We start from the raw sequence: 19126 nt of genomic DNA on the forward strand, positions 1-19126 counted from the left end.
GAAGGAAGGAAGGAAGGAAGGAAGGAAGGAAGGAAGGAAGGAAGGAAAGGAGGGAGGGAGGGTACAGCGTTTGGAGTCTGTATAGAAAGTACCACAAATGGTGGCTTAAAATGTATTTCACCCAGAAACTAATTGTCTCGCAGTTCCGGAGGCTGGAAGTATGAAATGAAGGTGTCAGTAGGGTTGGTTCCTCCTGAGGACTGCAAGGAAGAATCTGTTCCATGCCTCGCCTCTCCCGCCCTGCCCAGCTTCTGGTGGTTTCCTGGCAATCTTGGGGGCCCTGGCTTGTAGATGCATCATCCCACTCCTCTGTCTTCACAGGGCATCTACCCTGTGTCTTCGTCTCTGCATCCAATTTCCCCATTTCATAAGAACACCCATCAGAGTGGATCAGAGCCCTCCCCAGTGGCCTCATTGGAACTTGAGTATGTCTGTCAAGACCCTACCTCCAAATAAAGTCACATTTTGAGGAATTGAGGGGTGAAGGCTGGAGTATATCTTTTGTGGGGGGGCACAATCAATCCATAAGATATTTAGACACCCCTGAGTCACATCATGATTCTGTGAGTTTCTAGCAGGGTGACCACATACTCTTGTGTCCTCAGGAAGATACCTGGGCCACTTGTTTGTTTTTGTGCAATCAAATGTAAAGGAATATTCTTCCTCTACTTCTACTGCATCTTAGAGTTTCAAAGACACCTGGATCCTTTCTCAAATGATCTTCACAGCTACCCTGTGAAGATCAAGGTATCCACAGGGTTGGTCCTTTCAGAGGGTTGCAAGGAAGCATCTTGGGATTCTTATCCTCATTTTGCAGATGAAGAAAGTGAAGCTGGAAGGGTGATACGACATGCCCATGGTCTCACAGCCAGAAAGCAGTGGAGCTGGGATTCAGACCCAGTATCTGTCTGACTCGAGACCTGGGATTCTCTACATGCTACCAATTTGCTGATAGCATCTTCATTTTCTCTCTCAAGAGCTCACTGGTCTAAATTGTGTTGTTTTTTATCCTTTTTAATTAGTTGGACAATTTGCATAGAAGGGAATAAATTATCAACATTGGAAGGCACATCCTCCTAATCAGATGTGTTTATTTAAAGCGGCAGGGGGGAAAGCCAGCCGGTGGAGATGTCGGTGATGCTGTAGTCCTGGAGGAGACTGAGGCTGGGAGAGGACTGCAAGGAGTCTGGACGAGGGCAAGAGGGACACAAAGGGGCCCCATGCCAAGGTGCAGGGGCATGTGCCCGGCACTGGGCTGCAAATCAGGTTCAACACTCTCCGCAGGTAACCTCTCTGAGCATCCATTTCTTCATCTATTCAATGAAATAATCATGACACTTAGGGTTCCTGTCTGGAAACCCAAGTGGTTGGTGAAGTCATCATCCAATTTAAGGAACACAGGAAATGGACCATATTAGGGGGAGATATGATGAAGGTTTTAGGGGACATGTTAAGTTGGACGTGCCTGAAAGGATAATTAGAATAGCCAGCAGGAAGAGGTGTCTATGGGTATGAATCTCAACAGAAAGATCAGAGCTGGAGACAGACATTTTGGAGTTTTTGGCATAGAGATTATTTTTTCATCTATTGATTCAAACATCCATCCAGCAATTCACAGACAAGTAATTGGAAGATACAAATAGGTTGTGGTAGTTCTGTGAAAGAGGGATATGCAGGATTCGAGGAAACTACAATGTAGGATGCTACCTAGTTTGGGAAGATCAGGGAAGACTTCCTGGAAAAAGTGATGCTTGAACTGAGTCCTGAAGTATGAACTGGAACGTATTTGATGGATGAGAAAGCTTGGAGGCCAAGGCACTTCTGGAGAGAGCTCACCTACAGGAGAACCAGGTTGAGCATCATGAGCCCAGCCATAGTTATAACCAATCTTAAACCAGGTATGGTGTCCAGAGGGAAAATGGGTTTCATTTGTGTATTGGTCAGGGCAATTCCACTGTAAAAAATGAAACTCAAAATTCCACGAATGATACTGTAAAAGTTATATTTTACTCAGGCAACAGCCCAACGTGTGCAGCTTTGTGTGGCTCTCGTCCACCCAGAGATTCAGGGATCCAGGCTCCTTCCAGCCTATAGCTCCATCATCCCCTAAGGCCTAAGAAGCCTCAGCTTCCAGATATTACAGGATAGGGAGGGTTGGTGTAGAAGAGAGAATAGACAAGCACCTACCAGTTGCTTAAAAATGACATCCTAGAATTGACATACCTCACTTCCACTCACATTTGAGTGGTGATTCCTAGCGTGTCATCAAGCTTGAAGCAAGAGGGGCTGAGAAAGAAAATCCCCTACCAGTCATGGCCTTCCCAGAAACAGCTGCATGCTATGAACAGGGGTCATGAAACACTCTAAAGAGCCAGAAATCTCTGTCACTATCAGCATCAAATTGAGTAGCGGAGGGAGCACAGAGAGCTGTGCAGGAAAGATTACTTGGCTGCGGCAGGGCTCAGCGGGAAAGGGTGATGCAGCTGGTTTGCAGAGCCTGCCATGGGTGGTGGTAGGAATAGGTATAGTGTGTGTCAAGCGTGACAGCTGTTACTCAGATTTGCCTTCAGTGCAGCCCCCGCGGAGTCATGCATGGGTCCCACGTGGAGTAGGGCAAAGGTAGGGGTGCTGTGGATAAAATGGAAAGAACAAAGAACCATTTTGGTTAAAACTCTGTTGGATACTGGAAGCAAAAGCAGTCTCGCAGTGGGCCCCTGATAATGGAATGAAGTTCAAAAGAAAAAGAGTACCTCTGGCTGAGGTGGAAGCATCTCCTGAGCCCAGGAGTTCAAGGTTGCAATGAGCTAAAATCATGCCACTGCATTCCAGCCTGGGTGACAGAGCAAGACCCTGTTTCTAAAAAAAAAAATAAATTAAATAAAATAGAATAAATAAAATAAGAATGTCATCTTCACTTACTCCACTGGATCCTGAGGCAACTGGAAACTGCAGGAACTCCAGGGCATCTGAGGAGCTGTATAACAGAGCCTGAGAACATCTGGGGCATCTATGGAGCTCAGAGGAGCAGCCAAGTCCAGCAGGTACACACCTGTTCTTGGGCACCTGTGAGAGTCCACCTGGGAGCTCCCAGAAATATCTGTAGTGGGCTGATGAGTGAGATCTTTACAAGGGGGACAGGATCCTGCATGAGCAGATGGGAGTAGGTATCTATGATGTTTAAGAGATTACTGTTAATAAGACCTCATTGTTACTCTAAGTGGTGAGGCCTTGGGAAACTCCGCTTAAACACAATACAACACATTGCGCCTTCCAAAAATGTTAGCCTTCAGAAAACATGAAGTGACTTTATATATGAATCCTTACAATGAAACATGAAGATGCTATACTCTCGAACACAATGTTAGTGACTCAGAAAGCGTCTCTAACAATGTCAGAAATTCTAAATGCCAAAAAAATGTATCTGAAGTGACTTCACATGTACACTAGAGATGAATGAATAAGTAAATATATTGTAAATAATAGAGACATATTTCCCACTGTCAGAGAAAGAAATTACAAGCAAGTGAAGAGGGAATCCTAGAAAAAATCCCTATGGTTTTGCATTGGAGTAAGAGGGATTAGAATACTCATGTTTGTGTGACAGAGAGAGAGAGAGAGAGAGAGAGAGAGAGAGAGATAACAGATAGATAGATAGCAGACAGACAAATAGACAGATGTATACACAGGCCAGTATACATCCATAACTTCCTAGCTCTGTATAGCAAGAAAGCGTGGAAGCAATGGCACCCCTGCAGCAGTGAGCACAGCTAACATCCAGAACTGGGTTTCTAAATGTCATTCCCTCATCAAAGGAACCAGGGCTCCCTGGAGACACAACCGATCCCAGGACTGAAAAGGGGAAAATATAAGATAAGCCTGGAGTATCCTGTGGTGCCAGAAAATTAGGAACTATTAAAAAAAAAAGGGATGTGTCAAAAAGACACATGAGCTAAGCTGAAAGAGCCCTCAATGACAAAATTAGAAACAATTTGAGCAAAAAAATAAAAATTGTATTGGATTTTAATCCAAAGAATAAAGAAATATTTATGAGTCTACACTGATATAAATAAATGATTGAATAAATAAATGTGGAGATGGGACAACTCTTCCTTAGCGGGGAATTACAGTTAATAAATGTACAAGAAATGGGAGAGATAGAAAAGTACTATTAGAACACTGTAACAGTAACTGCTGCAGGTAAGACCCATTGATAAACACTAACATTCATGTGTGAAAGAAGAAACAGAATATTTTGCATTGTCCTCAAAGGAACTTCCCTCAAATTTTTACTAATTACAAAGAAAAAAATATAACTTGTAATAGAGAAACCTGGCAAATACCACCTAAACCAAAGGATCATGGTTAACTTTGCCAGTAATAAGACATATCAGTATCTTGTACTCATGATATGACGCTCTAAGAAGGGCACCTCTGTGCAATTCTTCCTCCAAAATCCATATCTTCAGTGTGATCATGGAAAAACATCAGAAAAAATTGAGAGATAGGCTACAAAGTACCTGATCAGCACATCCAAAGTGTCAAGGTTGTGAGAGACTAGGTAAGGCAGGAATTGTCACAAATCTGAAAGGACTGAGGAGACAAGTAAATGCAATCCAGGGGCTTGGATCAGATCCTGAAACAGAGAAAGGATTTTAGTGGAAAGACTGGTGAGATTTGAATAAAGTCTGTAATCTTGTTTTCTTATTTTATTTTATTATTTATTTATTTATTGCTTATTTTGAGTTCATGTAAATAATTTAATCAAAATGGTTTTGGAAAATGTGACAGAGACCTCAAAGCAACACTTTATTTGAAATCTTTAAAATGATGTATTTGTGCCCAACAATGATAGACTGGGTACAGAAAATGTGATATATATACACCATGGAATACTATGCAGCCATAAAAAGGAATGAGATCATGTCCTTTGCAGGGACATGGATGGAACTGGAAGCCATCATTCTCAGCAAACTAACACAGGAACAGAAAACCAAACATGGCATGTTCCTACTTATAAAGTGGGAGCTGCACAAAGAAAACCACATGGACACAGGGAGGGGAACAACACACACTGGGGCCTGTTGGGGAATGGGGTCGGGGGAGAGAGAGCATCAGGATAAATAGCTAAGGTGTGCTGGACTTAATGCCTAAGTGATGGGTTAACAGGTGCAGCAAGTCATCACGACACACATTTACCTATGTAACAAACCTGCACATCCTGTACCTGGACCCCTGAACTTAAGATTCAATGAAATTTTTTTTAAGATGATGTATTTGTGTAACTAAATGCAGCAACTGAGAACTGTGAGTCGACATGAAGAAAATGGGGGCAGCCTGTGGCTTTGTGTTGGGGCACATGTTGTAGATGACATGAGGCCGCCCTGGGAGGAAAGGGACAGGGCCTGGGAGCTTCCTGAAGGTTGGCAGGAGGTAATCCGTTTCTCTGTTGTAGTCATTTCAAGGCCAGTACCTTATTTTAACCCACAGCAACCCTATTGGTGGAGGGCAGGGAAGGGGTGGTATTTACAAGTAATTCCAATTTACAGGTAAGGAAACTGAGGCAGAGAGATTGATCCACAGTAGCTACAATTTGCCGAGTTCCTGCTCTAGGTAAATCTTTAAACACTATGTCACGGAGTTCTCACAAAATGAGGTAGGAACAATTCTTATTCCCATTTTAAAGATGAGGAACTGCAGTGTGAAGAGAGGAAGGGAACTAGCAGAGGCAGGTGAAGGAGTCGCACTGGGTCCCAGGGTCGCCTGCTCTCCTCCAGGGTCTGACCTCTCCTTGTGCCACCGGCCACACCCCCAACACCTGGGCCCAAACCCAGCAAGGCTCTCACCAAGGGCCTGCAATTGAAAAATAAATTACGTAAGCTCAGTCCACAGCCTCTAGACAACATTCCCTCGGAAGGAGATAGTGAGGCAGAGACAGAAAAAGAGAAAGATTAAGAGAAAGAGAGGAGACAGTGAGGAGAGAGAGGACTGGGGAGTGTCCAGAGAGGGAGGCGCAACCATCTTTGGGGGCAGCTTTGACAAAGTGAACTCTAGATCTGTGTTTTCAGAAACAGGTCATTTCTGACAAAAGGACAGATTCAGATAAACAGCCTGCTCTGCTAGACTGAGTCAGAGCTATGGGAAACCGCGTTGCCGTTGCCGTGGAAGCCAGTCCTTTTCTCTCCACTGTTCAGGAGTGCTATTTTTTAAAGAGATGGTATTGTGTGCTTCTTGGAAAAATTATTGGGGATCAGTTTCTTCTTCTTCCACGTGACTCCCCATTTGGATTAGAGCACATCGCAGGAGTTGAGGGAAGATAAATTGACCAACAGCAGTTCTGACAGGTGGCCTTTCAATTTTCCAGAAAAAACGTGTATCTCCCTAAATACCTTCTGATCCGATCGACCGCTGGGATGACTCCGGGCGCCATCACTGCTTCTCCCCATTATGCAGCTATGGGCTGCTCTTTCATATCGCTCCTCCTCTCCCCCAGCCTAGACTGTGAGCCCGGGGCACGGACTTGAATCTTTGCCTCTGGCATTGGCTTGGGAGAGGCACCCCAGCAGCCTTATGAGCAGAAGCCCTGGGCTTTCCCTCCCGAATTCTCCGGTCTCTCCTCCACCCTCTCAAATTCTTCCTGTCATAGTGCAACCCGTCCTTCAAGGCCCAGTTCTAAGACCAGGTTCTCCCAGAACCCAGGCTGACACCCACACAGACATGCCCTCCTGCCTCAGAATTTCTTGCCACATGCAGGCCCAGCCCAGTCACCCTCTCTGCACAACCTTCATCCTGTCTTATCTGGGGGCTATCTGGGGAGGTTCCAATGTTGGTCAGTAGATTAAAAAGCATGCAAAATACACAAACAGAGCTTAATCTACAAACCAAGGTGCTGTTTTTAGGATCATTGCCTTGCTCCCCTGACCAGCAGGGCTCTGTAACACCCCATCCTGCAAAATTCAGAGATGTCCCTAACCAAACCCACTTGGGTTAAAGTCTTCTAACTGATGCCACACTCCTTGGATACATTCATGGGAAGAGTTAGGCATCATCGTCTATTCCGATAGAGGATAGCACTATATTCCGATAAGGATAGCACTTGGCCCCAGAGTCACTCCTAAAACAGAAATATCTGCACCCATCTTCTGGCCCTCTCTTTCTCCCTCGTTTCTACTCATTCACCCATAGCCTGTTCATTCCAGAGAAGTGATAGCTTTCTTACTTTTTGAGGCACTGGAGTGGCAAATCCACTTATGACGGAGTGTTTGTACATGTGTTCATTAAGCCTTTCACTGATTCTGTGTAATTGAAAGAAACGCTGGGTGTTTCTGTGCTGGCTATGTGGCTCAGCCAGGCTTTGTGGGTGGGATGCCAGCGCCGATCCCTGCACTCTTCCACTTGCCATCTCCCAAAGCCGGGCTGGAAACCAGAGGCTGTATAGGAGTGGGCAGGGTTGTCTGAGGCCCTGTGCTCAGCAGCCTGTGCAGCCCCAGCCAGGAGGTGCTGTGTCATCTCCCTTCTCTCTCCCAACCACCGTGCATGTTCAGCCCCAACCCCTAGCATAGCAACCCGCTTGGAGCCTCAGCTTCCAACTCTGCCCAAAGTCAATCCTGGTCTCTTCAGATGGCTTGCCATCCACGTTAGAGGAGATGTGTGAGCACAAACTATAACCTATAAAGCAAGATGCAAAGATGCATGGTCACTGCAGCATGGCACAGTGCTTAAGACCCTGGCACCAAAAAGGTGTGGGCTTCAATCATAGCTCTGCTGCTCACTGACTGCGTGACCTCGAGCAAGCTGCTTCGCCGCTCAGTTCCTCCAGTTCTTCGTCCCCAAACAGGGATGATGATGACGAAGCGGATGGCAGTGGTGTTGAAGGTGGGAGCACCTACTTCACAGAACTGGTAGGAGGGTTGTAGGAACGAAGACACATAAGGCATTTAGTACTTGGCATGGAGCACAGGGCATTTCGGGGTTTGCTTTTCTTCACAGTCACCATTGATACCGAGTTCCGGCTGAGAATCAGCTCATTCACTCTTAGAGCTGCAACTTGACTTTCTGGAAAAGCACTAGACAGTGTTGCTCAGGGTCTAACATGGAACAGAAGTAGTGTGGGGGTGCAAAGGAGTCCCGCAAGCCTGGGTTTGGACCCCCACTGCTCTGCTACAGCCCTAATACAGTCTCTTTTTCCCCTCTGTGCCTCCATGTCTTCATCTGTCTAATGGGATCAATGTCCCCTACCTGCCAAGGTCATGCTAAGCCCAAAATGAGCAATTTAAAGGGATCCTCAACATCTTCCTCCTCAGTTGTGGCTAACCACCAGTTGCATTAAGTCAAGGGAATTACCACACCTTTATTTTCATATCTGACTCCATCGCCAGACTTCAGGGCAGTGATTCTGTGTCATCCGTTGCTGTATTCCCATTCCCCATGCCCAGCACAGCCTGGCCCTAGAAGCCGCCCAGTAGGCATCCACTGCATGAAGGACATTGAGCTGGCAGATAAGCAGCCGGGTACACCTCTCGGTCCTTCCTTAGGACCCCAACACCATCTTAGGCCCCAGTGACCTGAGGATGGACATTGCCCTACAGTCCAATCCTAGCCCCAGCCCAATAGGACACTGTAGGGCTCACCCTGCCCTCTGGGACCCCCACCCCCAGCATCTTCCCCATCAGGCTCACTGAGCGGCAGATAAAAGAACATTGCAAAGGAAGGTCAAGACTCTCAGACACATCTATCTTTATTTGTTTCCTGTCAGAAAATTTCAAGAATTACACCAAAAAATACTTCAGCCTCTGCTACCTACTGACAAAAATACACCACAAAATTATAAAGCGTTCAGCGGTTTTGCTAGGGACAATTTGTTATTCCGCTTTGGATGACAAATGAATTTACAGGTGACTCAGGGTGATGGGAGGTTGGGGGAGAAGGGAGGAAAAATCAGATGAGAGCGTTTGGCAGGATAGTTTGAGCTATGCTAGTCTTAGTACCCAGCTGTTGCATATGATGATTTCAGCAACACAGCAAGCCACAAAAAAATACCCTTTACATGACCTGTCGGAGACTCGTGAGGAAGCAGTACCACATCTCAAATAACCAACTCTCCCAGCCGGTTCTGGCCCTGTGGGTCCTGGAGCTGACACCCTGCAGAACTGGCCTCCCTGAAACGTTTAGGAGAGGCAGGGGAAGGCCTGATTCCAGGGAACTGGGAGGCCTGGTCAAGGCTGGATGCTGCCTCCTTGTCAGGAGCTTCTAGAACTCAGTTGGGGAGTTTGGACAAATGTCCCCTTTTAACACAACAAAGTGGGCAAAAGACAGTCCCATTTTTCAGCTTCCTTTAGAAAGGATTTGGCATTGTGGCGGCCCCGATCTTCAGATCTCTTCCTGGCTGTCACCTGAGGCTCCTGGTTGGAATCCTATTGTTGTTGCTATTTTTAGCAGCACTTTGGGAAACAACAAACAAACAAGAACTGAAAAGTCGGTGCCTGTGCTTATGGCTGGTGGCCTAGTGTCACATGCCTGTCCCGTGCCTTCCTTCTTGCAGCCGCACCTTCCTTCCCTCCCTCTCCCCCCGCTGCTGTCTCATCAACATGGGCAGTATCCAGGTGTGGATCTAGAAAATGCAAGCAAAAGACAAAGAAAATCTGCCCACTCCTCAGCATTTGCTGATGCAGAACCCACTGTCGCAGGGTGAGCATTCAGAGCCCAGGTCATGTGGGTCTGCCCAGGTCCTACTATGGAGGCCCAGAAAGTTTGTGCTCATCTTGCAAAATGCACCAGAGGACAGTACATTTCACTATGGGTTATGTGCATTCTGGGCTTAGTAATGCCAAAATCAGTTCTTCTCTCCAGCTTGGCCATTCCTCATTTCCTGCGTTCCTACCCTGCAGACCACAGGCTAACCGAAGAGTCCCAGTCTGTGTCACTCACATATTCTGCACCCCCGAACCCCCCACTGAAGCCACGTTTTCTTATCTAAGAAGCCCACAGAGTCTGTGCTCTTCACTGCCCTTCAACGTCTTCCGATGGAGCCAGTTTAATGCTTTTTGTTCATGTTCTTTGTTTCTTTCCTTTTCTGCTGTTACATCTTCCTAACAAAGAATAAGCAGTGGCTTTAAAAATATCTTACATGGGAACAATCAACACGAAACATGCCTTTGTACATGAGCCTGACTCGGGGACGAATCAACAATACCAAGGAACGAAAAGAAATACCGGTTCAGACAACTCCAGCACACACCATGTTTTCGGTGCGCTCCTCCCCCCACCCTGCCCTGCCCCGCCCCCGCCCCCATATCCCAGGAGTACAGTGTTGTCTTGTAACTGGAGCTTGGCTTAGCCAATGGGGGTCCTCCTCTCCACCCCGCCCCCCATTCTGGCTGCAGCAGGCCTCTAGTGGCCCTGGGTCTTGGGCGGCTTGGGCTCATGGATGACAGCGGCTGCCGACAGCCATGGCCCGATGGCCCGGGCAGTGCTCTGCTTGGCCACACTGTAGTGGCTGATGACTGTGTAGAAGCGGCTTCTGGAATTGGGGTCCTGGGAGGAGTAGTACGCATCCAGGGAGGCTGGGATACAGCGTTTGTGCTGGGGAAGAAAGAGACAGAGTCAGGGGTCATTCAGCAAACTGCTTCCAGTCTGCCTAGCAATACAGCCACCCTGATTAGGGCGCAGCTGCACTGGGCTGTCGGCCAGAGGGCAGGTGACAGCTCCCAACCTGGGCCTGGCATGCAGCAGCCTTCCAAACACCAGCACCAGCACAAACACCAAAGCTCCACTTAGAAGAAGCCAGACGACCCGAACCTGATATTGACACTGATTCAAGGCCAGCCTTCTCTGCACACTGACTGTCCGGCTCTAGTGGATGCTCTAGGGAACCCCACAGACTCCCTCTAGCTGGCTGATTCACCTGTCCTCTGGTTGCCTCTCTGGGGTGTTGTTCATGGCCAATGACTATTTATTTCCTCCATTTCACACTTGCATCTTCTTTCTCTTATATCAAAAGTCTTGCCGGGTGCGGTGGCTCACGCCTGTAATTCCAGCACTTTGGGAGGCCGAGGTAGGCAGATCACAAGGTCAGGAGTTCAAGACCAGCCTGACCAACAGAGTGAAACCCCATCACTACTAAAAATACAAAAATTAGCTGGGCATGGTGGCGCATGCCTATAATCCCAGCTACTCAGGAGGCTGAGGCAGGAGAATCGCTTGAACCCAGGAGGCAGAGGTTGCAGTGAGCTGAGATGGTGCCACTGCACTCCAGCCTGGGTGACGAAGCGAAATTCCATCTCAAAAAAAGAAAAAGAAAAAGAAAAAAAAGTCTTGGTTCCTAACAACATTCATGTAATGATGTATCTGCATTATCCTACAATAAATATAGAACAGTCACAAAACAGCACTAATATTACTACTAAGAGGTAATGAACCTGCGGACTACTGGACAAACTTGGAGGTTTCCCTGGAGCTCCATGTGTCCTTAGAATACACTCCACCAAGGGTGGGAGGTGAACATGCTGTCATCTACAACCGGTTGAAATATTTCTTTTCTTTGCACGTTTATGTCCTTAACTTGATATAGAGCTAGGTTCTTTAAACAACGAACCTCTTGCTTTTTCTCATTTATTTATTTTTAGATATGTCAAACATTTACATATTTCAAGGACAAATATTTAAGAAGATAGATCCGAAGAAGCCTTGTGTCCATCCCTTTCTCCTGATGAACCATTTTTATTAATTTTTAAAATTTATCCTTCCTGAATTTCTTTCCAAAACAATAAGCAAGTAGCGCTCACCTCCCCTTTGCCTACACACAGGCAGGACCTTCCTTCCATCATTCATCCCTACTATCTTAAAGAGCGTTCTCTGTCCATGTATGTAGGCCTTCCTTCCTTATTTTCCCAGTTGTAGTGACGTTCGCCGTGTGGATGTGTCACAGTTTATTCAACTGTCCCCTACTGTTCCCATTGTTTTGAGTCTTCCCGAACCTCAGCTTCTTTTTTTTTGAGACGGAATCTTGCTCTGTCCCCCAGGCTGGAGTGCAATGGCACGACCTCGGCTTACTGCAACCTCTACCTCCCCGGTTGAAGCAATTCTCCTACCTCAGCCTCCCAGATAGCTGGGATTACAGGCATGTGCCACCACACTTGGCTAATTTTGTATTTTTAGTAGAGATGGGGTTTCTCCATGTTGGTCAGGATGGTCTCAGAACCTCAACTTCTGACCACTTGGAGTGTAGTCTAGGAAGCCAGATCTGAACCCCCTCCATGGAAGTTTAGGAGGTCAGATTACACCCTTGGTGGAGTGTATTCTAAGGACACATGGAGCTGCAGAGAAACCTCCAAGATCGTTCAGTAGTCTCCCGGTTCATTACCTCTTAGTAGTAATATTGGTGCTATTTTGTGACTATATATATTGCTATATATATTGTAGGATAAGGCAAATACATCATTACATGAACGTGGTTAGGAGCCTAGACTTTTGATATAAGAGAAAAGAGATGTAAGTATATAATGGAGGAAATAAATAGTCATTGGCTGTGAGCAATGGCCCAGAGAGGCAACCAGGCGATAGGTGAGTCAACCAGCTAGAGGCGGTCAGATTGGAGTGTAATCCAGGCGGTGCAGAACCGAAGGATACACATTTGCAGGCTGGCACACTTCCTATTTGATCTCCCCACATCAAAACATAATTATTGTGATGTCTTGGAAAACCCTCTTAACTAAACACTCTCTACGTTTAATTCCTCATGTGTGAAATGGGAGCCAAAGAAACCATATTTCTCAGAATGGTTGTACAGCCCAATTGAAATAATGTTTAAGGAAACATTCAGCAAAGGTTCTGATGTATTAGAGATACTCAGCAAATGGTAATTATAAATATTAATAGCATCAGCTGTGTTCGCTCTGAAACAGGCTCTGTCTTTATTGCAACTAACATTTGTTGAGAGCGCATTATCTAATAGGCCCTTTGTTAACTGATTTTACTTAAATTCTCTCCTTAAGGCCTCCCAAAAATCCTGGGAACAGGCATTATCAGCCCCCATTTTGCAGGGGAGAAAATGAGGTTCAGAGGGGCAAGGAGACTCCCGGAGGTCATGCAGCAGGTTCCGTTCTCTCAGAGGAGTTTAATCAGAGTGTGGGTCAAGGGGAGACTTGGAGACAGAGCTTCAAAGAACCTCAGAGGCACCAGCCCTGCCTTCACACCTCTGGAGGGCCACTGCAAGGGTAAGCAAATAGCCATTGAGCCACGAAGGCCCACACCAAGCCAAGCTTTTCCAAAATGGAAGAGTCCATGTCAAGAGGTAGCGAGCTGCTTCCCTCATTGTTGATGTGCCGTAGAAGCTGGACCACCTCCTGACCCTGGAGAGCACCATCTTGGGGGAGGAACTCCACTGCCTACTGGAGACTGAGTCCCTCGGGAAAACTTGGAAACTCCTTGCCAAACACATATGCCATTTTAAAGAGTCGGTAAGGAGGTTGTCATACCCAGAATTTGGACACCAGTGAAGAGAAGACATTGATTAACTCTCTTACTGAACTTGAAAGTAACCTGGGGCTACCCAACCACCTCTTACCTTATAGACGAATCCCTCTGGGCAGCTGTGGTCATAGGTGAAGGCTTTGTAAACCACCAGGAACACGATGCACGCAAGGAAAGCTAGGGCCAGGCTGACAAGGATGGTGACCTGGAGGAACACAAAATTGAGAGTCATCCAGCCTCAGTCTGCCCACCTTCGGTATCTGCATGCAGCCTTCAGAGCCCAGGACTGGCAGGCAGCATGGTGTGCTAGAAAGGGGGACAGGTCCAAGGAACTGGTTCTGTCTCGGCTTTGTTACTAACTTGCAGCCTTAGGCAAATCACCTGTGCTCTTTGGGCCTGTTTACGCCTTCTTCAGGATAATCTCTGAAGCTCTGGTTTTGTTTTGTTTTGCTTTGTTTTGTTTGTTTGTTTGTTGTTGTGAGATGGAGTCTCACTCTGTCACCCAGGCTGGAGAGCTGGAGTGCAATGGCGCCATCTCAGCTCACTGCAACCTTCGCCTCCCGGGTTCAAGTGCTTCTCCCTGCCTCAGGCTTCCAAGTAACTGGGATTACAGGCACCCACCAACACACCCGGCTAATTTTTGTATTTTTTAGTAGAGACAGGGTTTCACCTTTTGGCCAGGCTGGTCTTGAACTCCTGATCTCAGGTGATCCACCTGCCTCAGCCTCCCAAAGTACTGGGATTACAGGCATGAACCACTGCGCCCGACCGCTCCTTTCTGATTTAACATGTGATTTCCCCCTCATTTTACTTTTCCTGATAACTATGTGGGATGTAGGGGGGCTGATCAATAAGCCGTCACTTTCAGTGCTTCCTGCTTTCCATCCCCACCCCACGCCACCACTGGTGCATTCCAATCTTGGACATCAACTGCTTCTTTCACCTTTACTTGGACATCTAACACACTTTCAACACATTCCCAAACCAAATTCCCGCTCTCCTCCCAACCCAAACCTGCTCCGCCTGCCTTCTTCTTCATCTCAGAATATGTCAATTTCACATTTGCAGACACTCAGGCCAAATATCCTGAAGTCATCCTTGACTCCCTTTTTCTCACACACCACATCCAATCTACCAGAAGAAACTATCATTTCTGCCTTCAAAGACACCCATAACCTGACCACTTCTTACCACCTCCATCACGTCCAACCAAGTAGAAGCGATCATCATCTCATCTGCAGCATCTAACAGCCTTCTAACTAGCGATGACTTCCCTGTCCTCTAGGGTGTATTCAGCAGACAGCAACCAGAGAGAGCCTTATAAAATCTAAAACAAAGCAGGGGCCAGGTGCAGTGGCTCACACCTGTAATCTCAGCACTTTGGGAGGCCGAGGTGGGAAGATCACTTGAGGTCAGGAGTTCGTGACCAGCTTGCCCAACACAGTGAAACCCCATCTCTACTAAAAATACAAAAAAAAAAAAAAAAAAAAAAAGCCAGGGGTGGTGGCAGGCACCTGTGATCCCAGCTACTGGGGAGGCTGAGGCAGGAGAATTGCTTACACATGGAAGGCGGAGGCTGTAGTGAGCTGAGATGGCGCCACTGCACTCCAGCCTGGGTGACAGAGTGAGACTCCATATAAATAAATAAATAAATAAATAAAAGCATGGCCCTTTTTTGCTCGAAAGCATGCAGTGGTCTCCAGCTCATTCAGAGCATAAACCCAGTTCCTACCTACTATCTGAAAGCAACCTTTAAAAAAATAATACAACACCAAACTAAGTGGGGGCACCATCAGGATTCATCTGAAACCAGTCATTGGTTAACGTCAGAGGCATCTCTAGGCTTGCACTGACCCCATCCCACCACCTATGTACAAGGGGCAGGGATGCCCCCATGATACTGCAGTATCTAATGTTACAAGCAGAATTTGTGTGTGTGTTATTTTTTAAAGCCGGTGTCCCTTTCAGTCAGTTGGCCCAGAAATATGGCAGGATTCTTCTCATGGAGGAAACGTTCTTTTTGATTCAGGAAAAGAATAAAAATAACTGTGGGAGTGTCCATGCCATCTCTTTTCCACCCCAGGGCATGTTTATGAGGAAAGAAGGAGACAGGAGTCTACACTACTCCAAAAATATGAAGTTGTTTGTTGGCAGTTTTAAATACTGGACGGGAGGAATTTGAAAAGGAAAAGAGGAAGATGGATGTGGGGAGGATTCTGTCCAAATCTCATGGGCAGACACTGTCCATGAGCAATTCCTAATGAGTGTGTCTATGAAGTTTTAGAACAGTACTGTTTTTAAGCTACTGTTGATACAATGTGCTGTCCATTCTCTCCATTACCCCAAGCCAGCAGTTGAAGCCCGTTGCATGCTTATCAGCCTCCTGCCTTGGATTGCAGTGATAACAGTATGGGGTGAGATGGCGCAGAGATCAGTCCACTTATCACACAGGCAAGAGGTGGAGCCGAGATGGAGAAATCAAGAGAAGTTGGACTTAAAGCAAGAGATACCCTGAAGACACATACGCACCCTAGGAACCTCCTATTTGAACAGTACAGGAAAGGGGGCCAGCCAAGACCACGGCTCACAAATGCTGAGGACCCAGGAACACATGATCAAGTCTACATGGAGTAGAGATATAAAAAATTTTAAATGCCCAGATTTCCCAATAGCCAAAAGGTAGAAACAGCCCAAATTTCCATCCGCTGATGAATGAATAAACAAATTGTGGTCTATCCATGCAGCGGAATGTTATTCAGCCATGAAAGGGAATGAAGGACCAGCTGCAGATGCAGACGGCCCTTCCAAACGTGATGCTGAGCCAAAGAACCCAGATGCCAACGGCCACATGTCATGTGATTCCATCTGATGAGCTACCCAGAATGGGGAAATGCACAGAAGCAGGTGCAGACTGGAGCCTGCTAGGACTAAGGGGTCTGGGGGGATGGGGGAATGACTGATAAGGGGTGTAGGGTTTCCTTTTGGGGTAATGAAAACGTTTTGAAACTAGACAGAGGTGATGGTTGCACAACATTATGAATACACTAAATGCCACTGCACTGCTCACTTTAAAGTCGTTATGTTTATGTTACATGAGTTTTCTCTTAGTTTTTTAAGATAAATGGCCAGAGTTCAGGCAGGAGCCTGGCACCTGCAGCTCTACCCTGGGGACAGGGAGCCAATTTCCTAAGTGGTGACCCTTTCTGTTAAAGGGACATTAAAATCCTGTTGGCATCCTGTCCCCTCAAAGAGAACACACCTGGGCCCAGCCAACAGAGTTGCCTATAGCCGCAGGCTCATTCACGGACTGCAGTGCAGCTGCAGAGCTCGTGTGTGCGCAGGAGGCAGTTCAGAGCCTCAGCCCCAGCCTGCCATTGCCTCCAGCCTGATGATGCAGGGTCTGAGGGAGCTGCTGGAAAGGTTCCCATCCCAATGACCATGTGCAACCCCAAATCTTGCCTAGGCAGAGTCCCAGGCCTCTTGGGAGACTCAGGAGCCGGGCAAGACCTCCCAACATGGGTATGGACATGCCCAGCCAGGGCTGGATGCGGCCCCTGGTCAGCAGCAGGTTAGTAAAGGGGCGCTAGGAGCTGGTGCAGGACCCAGCAAGCCCGCCTGTGGGACAGGTTCCCTTTACAGGGTGGGCTGCTCCACTGCTAATGCCCCCGAGTTAAGAAATCCCAAATAAGAACTGCAGGGGCTGATTCACCAAAGCGCCACCAGGGCTAGAGGGCTCGAGCACAGAGCAGGCCTCCAGCAAATGCTTCTGGAAAAAGAAAAGGGAGGGAGGGAGGTTCCTGTGAGGTAGTGGTTTCAAACCCTGCTTCACATTAGAAGCAGCTGAGGTGCTCAGAAATGCTGATGCCTAGGTTGTCACCACCCCCTGGGTTCTGATTCCATGGGTCCAGGACAAGGCTCTCCAGGTAATTACCATGTGTAACCAGGAAGAGCAGCGCAGCTATAGTAGGACTACCTGTGAGTGGTTCTCAAGCAGCTGCACATGTTAGAATGCCCTGGGATTCAAACGTTTCAAATGATCCTGGTGCTCTAGCCCCACCTCAAACCAATTACACCAGAATCTCTGGGGGTGCAGTCCAGGCCTCAGCATGTTTTGAGGCCCCCACGTGGTCCCCACATGCAAGCAGTCCTGTGTGCTGACACTTGCCGGGTGTCCTCCATGACTATCAGAGTCAAGGGCCTGACGCTGACTGGTTGCCACGGGTGCGGCTCAGCCCGTGGGATTCTGCCCAAACAGGGCTAACTTCCGCCAGCCCACACCACATGTTCCATGACCCCAGAATTAGGCTGAATGGAGGCTGGTTTAGCTGAAGGAGAGTTTGCCTCCCTGTCCTGAATTTTGGTAACTTCTGCAACTGAAGGCCAATCATTCCCTAAGAGTCTGGTGAGGTCAGACAGCACGTTGTGGTGAATCAGGCACAGGCTCTCTCTTGAGGCCTCACAGTCTACAGGGGGAGGGAGAGATAGACTGATGGGAGCAGACACTTGCAACACAGAGGCGACACCATGACAGGCCATCAGCACAGGAGGCTGCTGGACCTAAGTAACCTGGGGGTGGGAGCATCAGGGATGTCCTCCTGGGGGATGTGACATCAGAAGTGACTTCATGGAAGAACATTAGGATCAGGGGGAAGAAGGCTCTGAGCAGAGGAAATGGCATCAGCCATGGACAGAACATGGAAAGCACATGGGCTGTTCTGGAAGCATCATAGGCCTTGGCATGACTGGCCCAAGGGTGTGAGTGATGGGGAAGCGTGGGGGCCTGGGCAGGGGGCAAAGAACAGATTACACTTGGACTTGATCTTAAGGACAACAGGGAGCCAGTGACGGTTCTAAGCAGGGAAGTGACAGGGTCAGAATTATGTTTTGGAGTAATGTCTCTGGGGCAACAGAAGGCATGTTTGCAGGGGGATGGCTGAAGGCAAGGAGGCCAGTGGGAAGGATGATGTAGTAGGGCGTGTCTCAGGTGCTGAGGCCAGACAGGGCAGTGAGGTCGAGTCAATGGCCTAAGATGGCATAGGAGGTGAGCACAGCACTGAGAGACAAGAGGAGGAAGGGTCGGCTCAGGCCGGAGAGTTTCACAGGTGAGCTTTCTGGATTCTGGATGACGGAGTTGCCAGTGGTTGCTGGGGTGGGGCAGGAGCTGGAGAGTCCTCATTTGGTTCCAGGGCGAGATTTCCTACAGGCAGGTTTCAGTTCTGCGAGGCATCCTACTGAACCCGGCCTCCCTTTCTGGTGGATTTGTGAAATTCAGGGGCCCCACGTGCCTGATCCCTGCAACAAAGCTCCCACCATGCTGGGCGAGCCTAAGAGGGCTGGGGAGAGGAACTCCCACTTCCCCACAAAGCACCTCAACATGAAAGCCGGACTCCACATCAATATTTATTGACTCGGTTTATATAACCTCCATCCTCAGAGATGTTCTAAAGCCCTTGGTTTCAGCTCTTGAATGTAACAACCTAAGCCTCACAATAAACAGCTCGCTAGTTCTCCTGCGCTAGATTGGAGGGTTTCATTAGAGGCACAATCCTCACCACGGAACCACACTCTCTCTGCACCCGTCTCCCCTCATCCCCTCACTCAGCCACTCGTCATCCGCCCTCATCCACTCACTCAGCCACTCGTCGTCCGCCCTCATCCA

General features: G+C 47.7%; 1 protein-coding gene across 2 annotated transcripts in view; it reads right to left on the reverse strand.

The window, feature by feature from the left end:
* Positions 1-8709: 8709 nt before the first annotated feature.
* Positions 8710-19126, reverse strand: part of NSG2 (neuronal vesicle trafficking associated 2) — a 101411-nt gene continuing 90994 nt past the window's right edge. For both annotated transcript variants that reach the window (XM_023218965.1, XM_023218964.1), the window contains exons 4-5: positions 13562-13672; positions 8710-10578 (exon numbers count right to left, since the gene is read on the reverse strand). In XM_023218965.1, the coding sequence (XP_023074733.1) occupies positions 10387-10578; positions 13562-13672 (303 nt within the window). In that variant the 3' untranslated portion in view covers positions 8710-10386. The remainder of the gene's footprint in view (positions 10579-13561; positions 13673-19126) is intronic.

The sequence above is a fragment of the Piliocolobus tephrosceles genome, chromosome 4 (genome assembly GCF_002776525.5).
Source record: "Piliocolobus tephrosceles isolate RC106 chromosome 4, ASM277652v3, whole genome shotgun sequence".
Taxonomy (NCBI): Eukaryota; Metazoa; Chordata; class Mammalia; order Primates; family Cercopithecidae; genus Piliocolobus; species Piliocolobus tephrosceles.